The 17,889-nt window shown below is 41.2% G+C and overlaps 1 protein-coding gene across 1 annotated transcript in view; it reads right to left on the bottom strand.

The window, feature by feature from the left end:
* Positions 1-196: 196 nt before the first annotated feature.
* Positions 197-17,889, bottom strand: part of PLEKHM3 (pleckstrin homology domain containing, family M, member 3) — a 172,306-nt gene continuing 154,613 nt past the window's right edge. Inside the window, exon 8 of the mRNA XM_008568005.1 lies at positions 197-536. Coding sequence (XP_008566227.1) covers positions 359-536 — 178 coding nt within the window. The 3' untranslated portion in view covers positions 197-358. The remainder of the gene's footprint in view (positions 537-17,889) is intronic.

The following is a 17,889-nucleotide window of genomic DNA, read 5'->3' as shown; positions in this document are numbered from 1 at the left end:
TCACGAAAAAAAAAAAAAAAAAAAAAAAAAAAAAAAAGTCTGAACTCTAAATCATTGTGTGTAAACCACATTTTGCCTGGGAGCAAGCAGCTGAAATTCATGGCTAAGTGTAATCAGCTATTGGTCATTTTTGGAGCCACAGAAGCTCTGTGGACCTTTTAGAACAACGATTTATACAGAACACAGGCACAGGATGTACAGGTATGTGTGTATATATATAAATAAATAAATATATCTATAGCTAGCTGAAGATGAGGCATACTCTTCTTCAGGAGGGGGTCTAACTGGCTAGTTAGGAAGCCACTCAGGGCTGAAGGATCGCGGATCGGTGCCTCCCTGGCTTTGGGGTCTTCCCGAGTCAGGTGTTCTGGTAGGACAGCTCAAACATGGTGCAAGCCTCCTCTAGGCTCTCATCCATGTTCAGCCTCTGCCAGAAAGACTTCTGCTTCTTCTGCAGCTCTCGGCGGACACACCTCGGGCAGGGGACAGACTTTTCTTTGCATTCAGAATGGAAAACTGCTCCACAGCTTTCACACCTGCAAAAGTCAAGCATGGATATGATGAGCAAGACTGAAATGAGCAGGACACAGACACGTGAAGTCCAGTGGTCTCCGGTGCAGCTTGGGACCCAATCTGTTATTCTGGACAACGCCGCCAAAGAGAAGAGAAATGACTCATAGAAATGGGCTGCTTCCTTTTCCAAAATGCTCAAGGCTGAATTTCACTTGCAAAACATTTTTTTTTTTTTTTTTTCTGATTAGACCTAGGCTGGGGAGAGGTGCATGGGTACGAGCAGAGCGGAGGCAGCAGCTGACTAGCAACTGCTGCTGCATGCAGTGGACAGAGCGCTAGATCTGTGTGTCCGTTTCCTCACCAGTGAGAAAGAAGCTGGCTAGTAACTCTGGAGTGAAGTGGCAGAAAACAAGGGGAAGTGCCCTGCCAACCGAAAACACGCCCCACACCAGTGCCAACCCCAGCGCTAACTCCAGCGCTACATCTGTGCAAATGTAGCTTCTACTTTACTAACATGAGCTGCGTGGTTCTCTGTTATCTCACTGCCTTTATTTGACAGTTTGAAAAGGTAAAATGACACAGTTTCATGTTCTGAATGATAGCCTGTGGTTTCTTACTCTTGTGAGTTTTTTAGAAATTAGGAAAAATTGCCCACCTTTACAAGTCTACCTTTAAAACAGAAGTGTGAACAGTAAAGCACGAGAGAGTGGGGAAGAAAACATCTTTCCCCCAACACACGACACTATTGTAATTTATGGTGTGGAGACATTCCAGGTGGATGACTGGTTTGTTGTTTGGTTTAGTGGAAGCCTGCACAGGAATCTGAATAGCTTGTTTTTACTGCAACGTTTTTAGTAATGAGTCCCTGACAAGATCAACTATAGATGGCCCAGTGAGTGGCTTGCCAATGTGAACTCAGTTCTCCTCCCACACACGAGGGACAAGCGACTTGCAGGGAATTGCACCTGCATGACTTTGTCCAGCCAGCAGCTCGGGGAGGCTCCCTGGTGGACTGGGTTCATAGAGGGCTGTGCAAGAAACAGTTCTCAGGGCTCAGCCTCAGCATCCTTTGCTTTTCCCACAGTACCTTGCATTTCAGTCCTGGGCCTAGGATGGTCATGTGGACCCTACTCCCTAGCCTGCCACCACCTTACCCTGGCACCATTCAGGATTCAGAGGGTTTAGCCAAAGGAGGATCTTTCTACCCACCCTCATACCATGGAGAGAAAAGCAGTGGCTTGGGAGGAGAGACTCAGGGGATGGGGGGGGAGGGGATTGTTCTAGCTGAGAGACCAGGACAGGAGCTTCGCTGCACCCAGTAGCCACTCCCCCAGCTCAGTCTCTGGCCAAGGGAGGCACAGCGGTGGTTAGCAGGGCAGGCCAAGGGCTTCAGAGCCCTTCCTGGCTGTATGATCACTATGGACCCAGTTGTGTTCCCCTGGAAGTCGTATACTGAAGCTCTAACTCCCAACATGACTGTAGTTGGAGATAGGGTGTTTAGGAAGTAATTACAGTTAAACAGGTCATAAGGGTGAGACCCTGATCCGATAAGATTAGTGTCCTTAGAAGAAGAGACAACAGAGAGAAGCTTCTTTCTCCTTCTCCCCATGCTCAGAGGAAAGGCCATGTGAGGACACAGAGAAAGAGGCCGACTACAAGCCAGGAAAGGACCCAACCCTGCTGGCACCTTGATCTGAAACTTCCGGCCTCCAGAACTGTGAAAAACACATTTCTGTTTAAGCCTCCAGTGTGTGGTAGTTTGCATGGCAGCCCAGCAGACTAAGACAATGACTCTGAGCGAGTTACTTCAGCTTTCTGAGTCTCCTTATGGGCTTATTGAAGATAATGTTAGCACCCTCTTCACAGCGGTGCTTCTTCGAGTCTCAAATAAGATTACGATAGAGTGTTGAGCATGGTTCCTGGCACATGATAAGTGCTTAATAACACAGCTAGTACTGCTCCATCGAGTGAGCCCCTCAGGCTGCTGCTGCCTTTCTGTGTGGCTCCATCTCAGCCTGACTTCACCTGTGTCGCAACGGTGGTCTGCGGACATCTCAATCAACCCCCTCATTTCATACATGAGAAAACTGAGACTCGAAGAGGACTAGTTATTATCTCCTGGGGACACATGGGGATGAAGGTCAGACCCAGGTCTCCTAATGCCTCTCTTGTCTGGGCCAGTTCCTCGCCAGTGGCAGTGGCTTTGTCCCCAGAGGGTCACACCTCTGTAACCTTCTATCACTGAAGTGACACTAATGGTAGCTTTATCAAATAAATTTCCTCCTTCCTGCCCCCTGTGCCCTGCTGGGTTAGTCAGTGATTTACACACCTGGGGATGCTGCCCAAGGGCAGTGATTGATAAGGAGAGAAGGCGCCGGGTTCCTTCAGAACCACTCCCTACCTCTGCTGATACTGGCCCCCAGTGAGTGAAGAGATTGAGTCTTATCTCGTATTTCTGGTGCCACAAACACCCATAGGGTGGTGGAGAAACCCAGTGCACCTGCTCTTTCTAGCCAAAGGTCAGTAACTGAAGAAAAAGTATGAGATAAAAAAAAAAAAATGATTTCAAAATAGAACCAAGTTCTATTTTCTAACAATTTGTAACCCAGTAGACAGCCTTTAAACTGTCGTATGGATAGATTGATCAATGACGTTCCCAAATTCAGAGATCTATAGTTAATCCCTCCCCCTCCCCCTGGTGTTTTTTTTTTTTTTTAAAGGAAAAGAATAAGAGCAGGGAAAGGAAGGAGAAAGAAAAACTGTTCTCGCACATAAAATTTATGGAGTTCTGTAATAAAAATGTAGTGTGCAGGAAAAATAAATTATTTACATTAAAAAATGCAATATATAGGTGTGCCGTTCTTTGAGAATAGGACTTTATTAAAAAGGATTTTTCACTTTATAAAGATTCATTGGCTCCCGAGTGTTAACTGAGTTTCCTGACTGTATTTAAAATATGATTTAACACACATAACTTTTCTGGAACCCTTCTTTCATGTGAGGCAAATCTACCCATGTAATCACCTCTGCTGAAAACTGCAACAGGTAATGAAAGAGAAGTGTCCCTTTGGTGTTCCTGCATGACACATCAGATGAAAGCAATGTCTTCAGTTCTGAGTCATCCAATCCCAGCAATAAGCAGGTTCACTGCTTTTTGGTTGTTGCTCTATGCCCCAGAAAACGAAAACCTTATGTCTTCCCTTTCCAGTGCCATGGAGAATGCACCTGCAGGGAGAGCCATGTTTGCTCTTGACCAAAGTCATCCAATTGGTTTTTCCATTTTTTTCTTGAACGCATTCATGCTTCATTTACTCTAGGGATCTCAGCCTCAGCACTATTGACATTTTGGGTTGAATAGTTCTTTGATGTGGAGGGCTGTCCTGTAAACTGTAGGATGTTTAGCAGCATTCCTGGCCTCTACCCACTAGATGCCAGTAGCAAACCTTCCTGCCCTGCCCCCATCCCCACCTCCAAGATGTGACAACCAACAATGACTCTAGGCACTGCCAAATGCCCCTAGGGGACAAAAATCATCCCTGTTAAGAACCACTGACCGAATCTATCTGAAAAGGCATCACAGAGGGGCTCCAGGGGATACATAAAGAGCACACCTCTCACTGAATTTGCAAGTGTCTCCTGTTGGCTTATACTCTTACCAACCAGCAAGGTCCAGTGTATTGTCCTTATTCATATAACTTTCACAAATATATATTTTTAACACATCATTTGATTTAAATAGCTGAAACTCACTAGCATTAACTGTCCAGTGGTTTCTAAAAATAATTTAGAACATCATTTATTTATTTATTTATTTATTTTTTCCTTTTTGTCTTTTTTTGTGACCGGCAACGGATCGCAACCCTCAGTGTCGCGCCCGTACCGGACCGGGACCGGCAACAGGATCGCAACCCTCGGTGTTGCGCCCGCACCTCGCTCAGCCAGTGAGCCGCCGGTCTGTGTGTTGCGCCCGCACCTCGCTCAGCCAGTGAGCCGCCGGTCTGTGTGTTGCGCCCGCACCTCGCTCAGCCAGTGAGCCGCCGGTCTGTGTGTTGCGCCCGCACCTCGCTCAGCCAGTGAGCCGCCGGTCTGTGTGTTGCGCCCGCACCTCGCTCAGCCAGTGAGCCGCCGGTCTGTGTGTTGCGCCCGCACCTCGCTCAGCCAGTGAGCCGCCGGTCTGTGTGTTGCGCCCGCACCTCGCTCAGCCAGTGAGCCGCCGGTCTGTGTGTTGCGCCCGCACCTCGCTCAGCCAGTGAGCCGCCGGTCTGTGTGTTGCGCCCGCACCTCGCTCAGCCAGTGAGCCGCCGGTCTGTATGTGGGATCCGAACCCTCAGCGGGAGCGCCGCTGCGCTCCCAAGTGGCGCACTGTAGCAGTGTGCCACCGGGCCGGCCCCTAGAACATCATTTAAAAAGCCAATACCCATGACACAATTCTGTGCATTGCTCAGTAACCCCTTAACTTTCTATCAACTCACTTTGTTTTCCAGTTCTACCCCAAAGCCATCTTGGTGGTTGGCCCCAAGTCACATTTATTTGCTCTTTGGCCAAAGAACCTCTAGGCTATTTCTCTGTAGTGTTTTCTGCTTCTTCATGCCCTACCTAGGCCATCTAGCAAATCAAAGCCAAAAACTTTTACATTTGCTTCATAAAATAAATTGCTTTTATGGAACTGTGAAGCAATTAGGTTTCAGTAACTTCTGCAATGAAAAAGAGGTTGCTTACTGCAGAGAGGAGAGCTCCACTAGTGAGGAGTCCTCAGTCCTCAGTCCAGGTGGGCCCTGGTGTCACAGGTAACTTGGGTAAGTTACTTCATTCCCAAATCTCACTCTCCAGAGAAGTAAAAGAGAAGGTTCTGTTAGATGGCATCTCAGGTTCCTTCCAACTTGTAGATTTTGTGTGGGGGTGGAAAAGCTGCTCTGGATTTTACCAATCTCTACAAATTTTCTTGCTCCCAGGTTTGTGGATGAATGAATGGGAATGTAGCTTTGCTACTTCCTCCTGAAAAAGTCTCAAACTGACAAGCTGCGACTGCATGAGATGAGCCTTAAGGTATAAAGCATTACTTTTATTTATTTGCATTGATTAATCAAGCCATAAAATAGCTTATATGAACTTGCATATAACAGCTGTATCATGAATTTGGCCAAAAGGAGCTGACTCTGCCCCTATCTCAAAAATTTCAATTAAACATTAAGAATTCCTTTTTGAACCTTCTCCCAACCCTCATCAGTATCCCCTCTCCCCAAGAAAAAAATCAGAGTAAATACCACGCGATATGGGAGTACTTTTGTGCTTTAACCATCAGGACAGCCACTGTGGAGAGAGCCGGGTGCATAATCAGCACTGGACGCAGCACAGGATGTGGGACCAGGAGGGAGGGGCTGGAGGTCTGCTTGCACGATGCTGCAGGAGGCAACACTGCTCATTATCTGTGTGCACCCTGGCAAACTGGTCTCCTTCCTTGGGACAGGGCAGGGGAACATCTCCACCATTTTGGGGCAACACAAATCTCACTTTGCATCTTAGTAAATGCACCATGGAATAAAACTATACATTTTATGAAGTCTTTGGCCTAAAATCTAGCTTACTGACCCACGGGAGGTGAGGGAGAAGTTCATAACCTAGAAATCTAATAGTCCATTGCCAAGAGATCTGACAGACATGATAGCAATTGAAACCAAGAAAATGAACCTGCTACAAACTAGCAGAACTAAATATGTGCAGGCGAAAAGGTTTGCTTCTCAAATATTATGGCAAGGAAGCAAGAATTCCTGGCTACAGACAGTTAGTTTCCTGTTCTGGAATACTGATGATGTGAGACCAATTAGAGACAGGCTCAGTGGCTTTGTCTGCACCTTTCTAGATTCTAGCTACACATAGGGAGGTCACAGGAAACTGCTAACGGCCCCTGCCCCGAGTTGAGGTCACTGAAATGCTTCTGCTCTGGTCATGTTGGGTTCTCCTCCTGCTGTGTTTTTATTTTTGGCTCAGGCAATGGCCTCAGATATTTCACTTGGATTAAAGTTCAGGCTTCAGTTTGGTTGGATCTCTGACAAGCAAAAGGACAGGCCTGCAGAGTAGGGCAGAGCTTTGGCTGATTTCCACTCTGCAGAGCCCACAATGAATAGGATGGGGTAGAGAAATCAGTGCACATTATCAGGCATGTGAGTGAGGTTTTGTGTATGACTACTATGCAAGGTGCCCCATATGGCCACCGGCTAAGAAACCAAGATGATTACTTAAATCTCTCAGCTAAGGGAGGTAGTTACTGGGGTCTGGTTATTTTAATGTTTTGGGTTGGTGTTTTCTTCTGTTATGTAAGTAAATGAACATAAAAGCAAACAATTTGTAATTTGCTTAAATAGGCAATCAGCCAACATTACATATGGTGTATGCCTGCCTGTGCATATGTTCTATGCATGTACTTATATACATATGTACTTGTATGTTCAGAAAAATGTACGAACATGTTACTAAACATTCTAAGGTAAAATGAATTAAATATAATTTAAACAAATAATAAGATGTAACAGGTCCATTTTGTTTGGAGGAGTAGAAAGATTAAAATAAAGAAAGGTTAACACAATTTCAGCTGATTATGGTTGGGTGCTGACAGCTGGGGACTGAGTCCAAGCTTCACAGCCACCACCTCCAGTCGAGGCTTGCTCCAGGTTGACCAGAAAGTGGAACTCTCCAACTGCCCCTCTATTTTGCTCAGCAGCGCAAGGACCTCAGGAGAAGCAGTTGGATGGGGAGGAAGAGAGCAAGGGTCCTGGAAATTTTGATTACAGACTATGGATCTCTGCAGAGAGAAAAATGGACTACATTTGGACATATCACATTTGGGATAATTCACTGTGATTTTTCTTTTTTGTTTTTTTTTTTTTTTGGCTAAGGGTAGGGAAGTGAGTGGCTAAAAATGTACCCAAACGGTTTGATTAGAATCGTATGAGACTAGGAAAAAAATCCAGCTTCTTTGGCTAAATGTCCGGCAAATTTAGGTGTGCATGTACTACTTTGTAAAGTTATTCCAATAGTTTTGAATGATAAATGCAAATACAGTAAGATGAAAATTGGACATCTAAATTAGGCAACATCTGTATTACCCATTGCCCCTGTCTTTACATAAATTATTTTAAAGATCTTTACAACAGTTCTCTGAGCAAGGTATTATTTGTTTTCCTATTTTTATTTAACATATTACATTTCAGTTCCTCAAAGCACTAAGACACTTAGTAGAGCCAAAATAAAATAAATTTTCAAGCATGGATCATCAGAAAATGCAAAAAAGTCCAGAAGATAAACTAATACTCAATCAATAAGTAAATAAATACCAGACAATACAGCAACTGGCAGTTTATCTGGTCCCAGAGCTAGTAAGTGGCTGAACAAGTTTGGACTTGATTCCAGTATTCTGATTTGAAATCTGGCCCTTTCCCCTGTTACTAGCCACATGGTCCTTTAAGTTATTGGACACATACCCAAACACCTGTTAACACCCGTATCTGGGAAGAACAATTGGTGTGCCCTACTATGATCTTTTTATCTATCCTTTAAACTCCAGAGTTAACTAAGGAGGGGTTTTTCCCTGATTGCAGCCCACAAAGCATTCGGCTTTCACAGGTCTTGCACTTTTAGTTCATAAACCTAGCTCAGCTAATAACTAAAAGCTAATACAAAAGCTTTACTTAAAATCTTAGCTTTAAAATAGAATGTAAACAAGGGCTACTTAATTCATTTGTTAATTTTGCTACCCTACCGGGGACATTAACTCCATCTTTTGTGCAAATGCTTAATAAATGCTTCTTGTTAATTTGTGGATGGTGGCAGAACTTCTCAGTTATACTCTATGTACATGTGTAAAATCATAATAGATTTGACCTCAGTGCAATAGATTTTGGGGGGATAGGGAAAAACTGATATTTCTGACACTTCTAAGTTTTCATTTTAAGGTTCACCTGGCAATTAATAGAATTCGCAAGAAACAAATGCCCATCTTTTCTTGGGATTATTTTAGGAAAAATCTGTTTAGTGTTAGAGAAAGTAAAGGAACTGCAGGAGGATTTAAACCTTTTCTACCATTTCTGGAAAAAGCTAGAATATATTATAATTGTAGCCATAGAGAACTATAAATAAGAGCAATGGTTTTCTGTAAAAATTCCTAAAATGGTTCAAAATGCCTAAGAGCCCAAGAAATATTTAGAAATGTCTTGCTACATCTAAAACAAAGACAGTGAATATGAGAATATTATTAGGCTAATGCAGATTAAAACAAATAATTTTGGTTTACATATGGATTTCTGTTGATTCATCAGACTATGTTTTTATGTAAAATTAAAAAATTTAACTGTCAAAGTTTTGAAATAAGCCTTTTGAAAAGAAATAATTTATAAGGATGATACATATCTAAGACTGAATGGGACTCACTTTTATTTAACATATTACATTTTAGTTCCTCAAAGTCCAAGACACTTAGTAGAGCCAAAATAAAAGAAATTTTCAAACATGGGTACATTGGAAAATACAAAAGAGTCCGCAAGATAAGCCCTATTTAACTTTATGAGCAGGATGATTAGTTGCTTAGGAATAAACTGTTGTTTACTGATGTAAATTTAGAAGGAGAAAGGCATTCAAATAAAAAACCCAAAGTGTTTTGTTATTACTTTAGATTATTCCCCTATTTGTCTCCTGTCACCAACACAATTCTCTTAACAAGATGTTATTATATAATTTTCTAATACTCAATTTGTTCTAGGCTAGTGGTGCTTAAAGTGTGGTTCCTGGACCAGCCAAACCAGCACCATTAGAGAACTTGTTAGAAACACAAATTATTGGGTCCCATTCCAGATTTACTGAATCATAAACTCTGGGATGGGGCCCAGCAATCTGTGTTTTAACAAGCCCACCAGGGAATTCTGATGAACACAAAATTTTGAAATCCACGATTCTAGGTCAATCATTTCTAATATTTAGAACAAAAATATGAACTTTGCGAAATGAAAAAAGGAAATAATATTAACTAATGTTTTTATATATGGTTTTATATTTCATATCTATTAATATTTTCTTATGGCTAATAGGTAAAAACCTCATTTTATTTTGCTTTCTTTAATTACAAGTACTATGGAGTTGTTCATTAGCCATCTGCATATTCTTTCAGTAAACTGGTTCATGTCTTTTGTCCATTTTCTTTTGACATTTACTTACTGATTTTTAAAGTTTTTTTGTATTAAGGAAATCAATACTTTGTCACATGTTGAAAATATTCCTCCAGGTTTCTGTTTACATTTGCTTTTACCTGTAGAATTTTTAAGTATTTAACCTTTTTTTAAATGTATTTAACAGCATTTTGCTTCCATGGCTTCTGGGTTTGTGTCAAGCTTAGAAAGTCCTTTCCCACATTAATATTATAAAAATATTCACCCACCTTTTTTTCTAGTACTTTATGAGTTTTGTTTTTTACATTAAAATCTTTGATCCACCTGGAATTTATCATGATATAAGAAGTATGGTAAACTCCAGCATTATTTTTCTTTTTCCAAATTGCTAGTTTCCAATTCCTTTTATAGAATGATCTATTTTTTGTTTCACTAATTTGTTGTGCCACCTTTATCATGTATTAAATTCCCATATTGCTTGGGTCTATATTCATACTTTCTGAATCTTGTTCTGTTGGTATGTCTATTCCTATGCCAGCACTATAATGTTTTATAATACATTTTTCTATCTGGTAGAAACAGTCTCTCTTCATGTAAATAAAACTTTGATAAGTTTTCATAAAATTCTGTAATTCTACATTGACTATATCAGGGAAGTTTACCGCCTTCTATCTTCATGTTAAATGAAAAAGAATTTTGCAGTGCACAGTATCAGTATGTATATAATATAACTTAAAATTTATATTATAGTTTCATTTATAAGGTTTATTTAAAATGAGATGCACCTGTATAAACACCTCAGGTAGTCATGATCTAATCTTGGCTTTAGATATTTGACTTTCTAAACATCTTCAGATTTTTTCATTTTTATATAGGGATGAAGGCATTGTACAACTTTGGTGGGTTAAACTAACAGACTGATTGTTTACATGTTCATAAAATTAGGAATCATGGTTCAATTGTTTAATAATGTATAAACTTTTAATAATTAAAATTATCCTACTTTGCATGAAGCAAGCATATATTACATATTACTTTGGAAAAATACTGCAATAATGCTTTAACTGATTTATATTAACACTGAATAAGGGAAGAAGACTTCAATAGCAATGCATGTTTTCACTGCCCTTTTTATTCAGTGAGACATTACTTGGAACTTTTGTTTCCACTCTGCCTATTAGTAAGAGTTGGATGGAACTGATAATCACAGTAATAAAAATAGTTATGTTATATACACAAGCAATAAACAGACATGTAAGATACCTGGGAGTCGATGAAAACTTTATTTCTTTCAACACCACGTATATTCATAAAACAGAAATTGGGTAGAGAAGACTAAATGGTAGCATTCAGCAGCCTGCGTCTCCCAGTAGCTACATGTGTGGTGGTGGATGGGCCCCCGCAGGAGTGGGAGTCATAGGCAGATGACTGCTAAGTTCCCCACTGGCTCTACAAAGTTTATGCTCTCCTACAATTCAGTCCAAACAGCAACTTTTCAACAGAGTGTGGACATCTATGGAGTGCACCTTTAGCTCTATTTTAAGTGCTTGAACCATCAGAACTGAACAGAAAATTATTAATGGTAGTTGTAGATAGCATGTGCAGATGTTTCCTGATGCAGCATTGTTGAGCGATTTAATATTCAGAATACTGAAGGGGCTTAATAAAGATATGATGCTATGTATTAGCTGCTGAAATTAAAAAAAAAATTTTAAAGACAACTTTAACAAGATACTACTATCTGTATTCTCATAATTACTTCTATGAAAAAAGTCTCAAAATATCATTAACATATACTGATAAAACCAAGATACTATTCTGCCTTTTGTAATTCTAAAGTACAAAACAGTTCATTTTAGAACATACTGCTCAGTCTGAAAAGTCAACATTTTTTGTATGGAAAGGTAAATACTCCATCTCTTCCCTATTGTGTATTCAGGTTACTTATTTACAGTCCCATGGGGAAGAAAAAAGCACACACTAGAAAATGACCTAAAAGATGTTTTTAAAATCAAATAATCTGAGTAGTTTAGCAAAGCTCAAAATTTTGACATCATCTGGGTCCTGACATTAAAGTCTCCATTGACTCAGTAAAACACATCAGTCCCTAACATATAATAGAATATTAGCTATCACTCAATAAAGTCTCATATCTTGGTAATGTCTATTTAAATAAAAATTTCTCTGAAATAGTTTAAAAGTCACATAAAATAAGAGAAAATACGTTAATTACAAAACTAAAATAAAGCAAATTCTTCATTCACTCATGAATTACTTATTGAGCAGTTACTGTGAGATGTTCTTGATAGAACAGTGAGCAAAACAGAAAAAAGTCCATTTCCTCATGGAGCTTACATTATTTCAAAACAAGACTAAATCACAATTTGAATTTGTATCTTAATTCCTTTGGGTAAATAGTATCAGTATCAACCAACTTCACTGAAAATGTCATGACAAACTATCAAACAGACAAACACAAAATACTAAGCAATGGAGCTGAAGCAAAGCTCGTACCCCTTTTGTCGGTAAGAGCTTAGAAGAGGGCCGTATGACTGGTAGGCAGTTCCAGAGAGTGGTGGCTTCTCAGAGGTCAAACAGCAAGTTAGTGGTACAGTCAGAAATGACAAGTAGACTTCTTTATTCCTAGTCCAGTGATCGTTCCAGGAACTGGCCTGCCTCTACTTATTAATGGATCTTAATGATTTTAGAGCCAATTAAAATTTTTTCCTGTAGGGCCGACCCCACGGCTCACTCAGGAGAGTGCGGCATTGGGAGTGCCAAGGCCGCGGGTTCGGATCCTATATAGGGATGGCTGGTGCGCTGTGAGCGCGGTGCGGGCGACACCAAGCCAAGGTTTATGATCCCCTTACCGGTCACAAAAAAAAAAAATTTTTTTTTCCTGTAGAAGTATCCATTAATAAAAGTTTATAGATTAAATGTGACTATTTTCTTGGTTCTGATATAATGTGACAAAAGGCTGGACATAAAATTATGTATTCAATATGATCCCAATTTTATTAATATATATGCATACACATGTGTAGTAAAAAATTATGGAGACTTTATAATTTTGTGTACTTTTCAAATTTTCTATAATGAACACTGATTAATTCGGTAGTTAGAAAGTTAAAATATGGGTTAAACAATAATAAACATTTCCCTCTTTAAACAATAAAAAATTAGGTTGTTTGAAATGCTTGAAGATAAGATGATTAACACAATGTTAACCAGATGCTTAACTAGAAGCTGGTAAGAAATGTGTCTAGGTGGAGAAGACAGCCATCTGTTCAAGTGACCAAATGGCCTCACCAGCTAGGATTTTGTTTATGAATGCACCATATTTATCAAGTGCCTTAATAGCATAAAGGGCCAGGTCAGCCCTGAGGGTTTCACAAAAGTCTCATCTGCCTTGGGCCGGCCCGGTGGCGCACTGCTATAGTGCACCGCTTGAGAGCGCGGTGGCGCTCCCGCCGAGGGTTCGGATCCCACATACAGACCGGTTCCCGCTCACTGGCTGAGCGAGGTGCAGGAGCAACACCGAGGGTTGCGATCCCGTTGCCGGTCCCAGTCCGGTACGGGCGCGACACTGAGGGTTGTGATCCGTTGCCGGACACGAAAAAAGACAAAAAGGAAAAAAAAAAAAAGTCTCATCTGCCTTACGAGACGTTTTTTTTTTTTTTCCTTTTTGTCTTTTTTACTGACCGGTAACGGGATCGCAACCCTCGGTGTTGCGCCCGCACTGCGCTCAGCCAGTGAGCGGGAACCGGACTACACATGGGATCCGAACCCTCAGCGGGAGCGCCGCCGCGCTCCCAAGTGGCGCACTCTCCAGTGCGCCACCGGGCCGGCCCTTACGAGACGTTTTTTTTTTTTGTCCTTTTTTTCTTTTTTACTGACCGGTAACGGGATCGCAACCCTCGGTGTTGCGCCCGCACTGCGCTCAGCCAGTGAGCGGGAACCGGACTACACATGGGATCCGAACCCTCAGCGGGAGCGCCGCCGCGCTCCCAAGTGGCGCACTCTCCAGTGCGCCACCGGGCCGGCCCTTACGAGACGTTTTTTTTTTTTGTCCTTTTTTTCTTTTTTACTGACCGGTAACGGGATCGCAACCCTCGGTGTTGCGCCCGCACTGCGCTCAGCCAGTGAGCGGGAACCGGACTACACATGGGATCCGAACCCTCAGCGGGAGCGCCGCCGCGCTCCCAAGTGGCGCACTCTCCAGTGCGCCACCGGGCCGGCCCTTACGAGACGTTTTGAAACATTTTGACACGTGAATATAGGAGCCACCAGGCCAAGGTAAAATGTATGTACCAGGTTACTCGTTAGCTAAAGTTTAAAATCAAACAAACAAAAAATTTAGCATTGTGCTGAAGAGTTTTTATCAAGGAAAACCTTTACTGACAAAATAAGTCCATTTAAGAATAGACAGTTATATGGCCTAAGACAGAATTCCATCTTGGTAAGTTATCAGCCTGCTTCTGCCACTCAAAAAACATATGAGCTCTCTGGGCTTCAGCTTTTCCACCCTCAAAATGCCTACGGTCCTCACAGTCTTTCCTATATGAGTTTATGATTCTAAAACACAGGCGGGAGTCTTGTTTTCCACCACGAAGAAAGTTCCTCAAAGTGCTCCTCCTCTTTAGTACCAGAGAGAGAAAAGAACCATAAGCAGATGGAGACAAATGGTTCCTCAGAAAAGGTACCTATGGAGAGGATCCAAATCTCCTCTAGCTGTTTCTAGGATTCCACACCTCATTACAATACTCACTGAGTGGCTGCTTCCCAAGAAAAGCCACAGAAAGGAAATATCATTAAAAAAGCGTGTATATACATTGGGGGAAGCTGTTCCCTCCCTTTAGCCTGACCCAGCCAAAGCTGTTGTTCTCTATTGTTGAACAGGATGTAACAAGACTGCCAAGCGCAGCCCACAAACCTGCTAATTAGGTGTACCGACAGTGTTTGCTTTGGAACCATTTACCAACAAAGGAATGTGTCAGGCTGATTAGGGAGAAAAGGGTATGTAATGTATGTGTATTCGAGTCCAGATGAGGGCATAATCTAGGTATTCAGTCTGTTTGTGCAAGGACTCACGAAAAGGAAGGCTGAACAAATAGGAAGCCGCAGGCAGCACAAGACCAGCTTCTGGGCAGTGCTTCTCTCTCTTCTGGAGTTTTTCTCCACCTGCCCTCTCTTGTACCCTCCCCTCTCCCCACCCCTGACCCCAAATTCCTGTAAGCACTTAACATGAAACTCTCTTTCAAAAAATGGAAAACTACAACCGGCTCTGCGGAAAAATGGAGGAGCCTTTGTAAAGCTGCTGGCAAATCTGGGGTTGGATGGGTTTTTATGCACATAATAAGCAAGTGACAACTTCAGGCAAAGCCATCTTCACTTTCAGTCTCCATGGAGCCTTCTCCATGCACTAGGCTCACACAGGCAAATCAAAGGGAAATAGGGCAACAGAAAACACAGCTCTTTGTGGACTGTTCAAGTTGGGCTGAGAAAAATTAAGCATCCCAGCATCCTCTGTGGGAAGAAGTAATTCTACTCTTTATATTTTTCTTTTTAAACACTCCTTTATAAGGTTCGACTACAATTAGGTATTGGAAGCTTCATATTTCGTGGACCTTAGAGAAGGGCAGTAAGTGTCAAGGCAAAGGACAAAGTCCATGCCTCAACAAGTTAAGGTCCTCAGGGGCAGAGTGGTATGGATTGCAAGGAAATACAAAATGACAAAGACCAATTCAAAAGGTCAAGTGTGTTGGAAGGAGTCTCTATGTTCTTCAGCACAAGTAGGACATTTCTGGAGTTTGGCCAGACGGATGAAAGCAATGGGGCTTGGATCAAGTTCCTAGGAAGGCCTTCTTTTTCTGTAAGCTAACCTGACAAAATAGATTTTAAAAATGAAAAACAGGATAAACTTGTTAGAAACTCACCTGCTATGGACTCTTATGAAGTCAATGTTCGTTCTGAAGACTCAAGACGTGATGTAGGAAATGATCTTTAAATGTGTGCAGACTGGATGTGGTGGCAGAGTAAGGCAACTCAACTGGTAAGAGTTTAGTGCTAGTAAGTTCAATATCCTGTATGTCACCTTTATTTCTTGGAGGAGGAGAGGGAGTGGTCAACTACTTGTATGCAAAGAAAATCTGACAAGCAATGCTCATTTTGCAGCTTTAAAAGACAATGAATGGGCTGACTGGCTAGCTTAGTTGGTTAGAGTGCAATGTTGAGAATCAAGGTCAAAAGTTTGGATCCCTATACTGGCCAGCCACCAAAAAAGCAAAAAAAAAAACAAACAAAATTAACCCTTTTAGAAGCATAACCACTGGGCTGCAGAAGCTCCACTAACACAGGAAGAACACCTTCTCTGATGCCTTCCCTGGGACAAGTGAATGTTGTTGGCCAGGAAAGGAAGATGCTCTCATCAGAGAAAGACCTTAAATGGTAGTTTAACCTTATACATAAAGCTTATACATAAAGCTGTAGCCTTACTTTAGACTTTTGCTATACTCCTCTATGTTTGGAAGTATTTATAATTCCCTTACCTAACTAGCTTACTTAAAAAACTTTGTCAGTGTTCTCATAAATGCACATTTACCTGGACAAGTGGAACTAAACAATATTGATGGAATGCCCCCTACATGGAGGACGCCAAGCTCAGTGTTAAGGACAATCTTCTTATAGAATACCCACATCTGAATATAGTCCTAAATGGTATAGGGGTCATAAAATCTTGAAGTGCAATGTTTTCCATATTGGAAAACCAGTGGGGATGACTTGCATATCACAGGAAAAAATCAACATAGCCAAATGAAAAAGGATGGAAAGGATGGAACTGATTTTTGATCGCTGGTTTATTTTGTAAGCCCCATGTTAAAATGCATTCAGAGTGTCTTTAAGATGAAGTGTTTATGTACTTGTAATTTTGAAGCACTTCAAGATTCAGAAATGGCATTTTCACAGAAACGTTGAAAGCAGGATGCTCTTAGCAGCATTGGGAAGGTGGCCTTAATAACAAGAGAAGATTAGTGATATGTAGAGATGTCAGAAAGAAAGCTGTGTAGGATGTAACCTAAGGATTTAAAAGAAAAAGAAAAATCTAAGCCCTGGGTCATTTTGTTATGGATATATGTGACTTCTTTGCTGATTTGTAATTCTTAAAAATAGGAGCCCTTATTTCTTCTCAATTAAGGAGAGAATATTTTGTCTTTTTTATTTCCTTAGGAGTGGAATTTTATCACTGTTTTAACAGAATGTTTATCTCTTCTAAAACTGTCCTGTCCTTTATAGTCCTCTAGGAAGGTAAATGCTGGATCAGGTTTAAATAAAGCAGTTTTATAATTCAGGATCTTCTTATTGTATTTAAAATCTTGCGATCTGGATTTTAGGGTTTTCTTATTTAGATTAAAGAGAGGTATGTACTAAATTTATGTCTGATAAGAAAGAGTATCTCAAGGTAAAACTGTCAGCACTATCTTCTGAACAGAGACGAGGTTGGTACGTGCCACAAACTGGGGTTTGCGTAGAGAAGTCTGACCAGGGCAGAAGCTCAGCTTCCACAGGTACACACCCTCAACAGCCTGACCCGCCCTGGGATGTGGTGCACACACCATGGAAGCTCTGCTGTCTGCTCCTTCTTCACTCCCCATCACAACTGTCCTTCAGTCATTTTGCAAAAGAAAGGCAAATCTTCCCCCCACCCCAATCTATCCATGGCTCACTCCAAGTGTAAAAAACCCCAAAGTAGCAAATAATGGGGCAATTCCCAATAGCAGTTTTGGGGGAGACTTCTTTAATGACAGAGGTACATAATTTTTTCAAATTAATTTTAGGGAGTATATTGCAAAATAGCTTGAAGACTACAGGTACAAAAGTAGAATAAATAGTGAAAAAAAGCAAGGATTTTGTAGTCAGATGTATTTAGATTAGAGTTTCGGCCTTATCTCTTTGGCTAAGTTAATTGCCTTCTCTGAACCTAGGTTTCCTCATTATTAAAATGGAGGTAACACTATTCCCTCAGAGGACTGGCAGAAGAATTAAATGATGAGATATGTAAAGTGCTACACTAGCACTAGTAAGTATTAGTGCCATTCCCCTACAGTCCCAGCACGTTTTCTATATCTGTCAGAGGTGGGGTTCTAAAAATTATTACTAGGGATATATTTTCAAATTACACATTCATGAGGCTTCCTCCTGCATAATGATTAATTTAATAGGG

The sequence above is a fragment of the Galeopterus variegatus genome, unplaced genomic scaffold (genome assembly GCF_000696425.1).
Source record: "Galeopterus variegatus unplaced genomic scaffold, G_variegatus-3.0.2 Scaffold366, whole genome shotgun sequence".
Lineage (NCBI taxonomy): Eukaryota > Metazoa > Chordata > Mammalia > Dermoptera > Cynocephalidae > Galeopterus > Galeopterus variegatus.
Note: the sequence above shows the minus strand (reverse complement) of the source record. Positions and strands in the feature narration are given on the sequence as shown.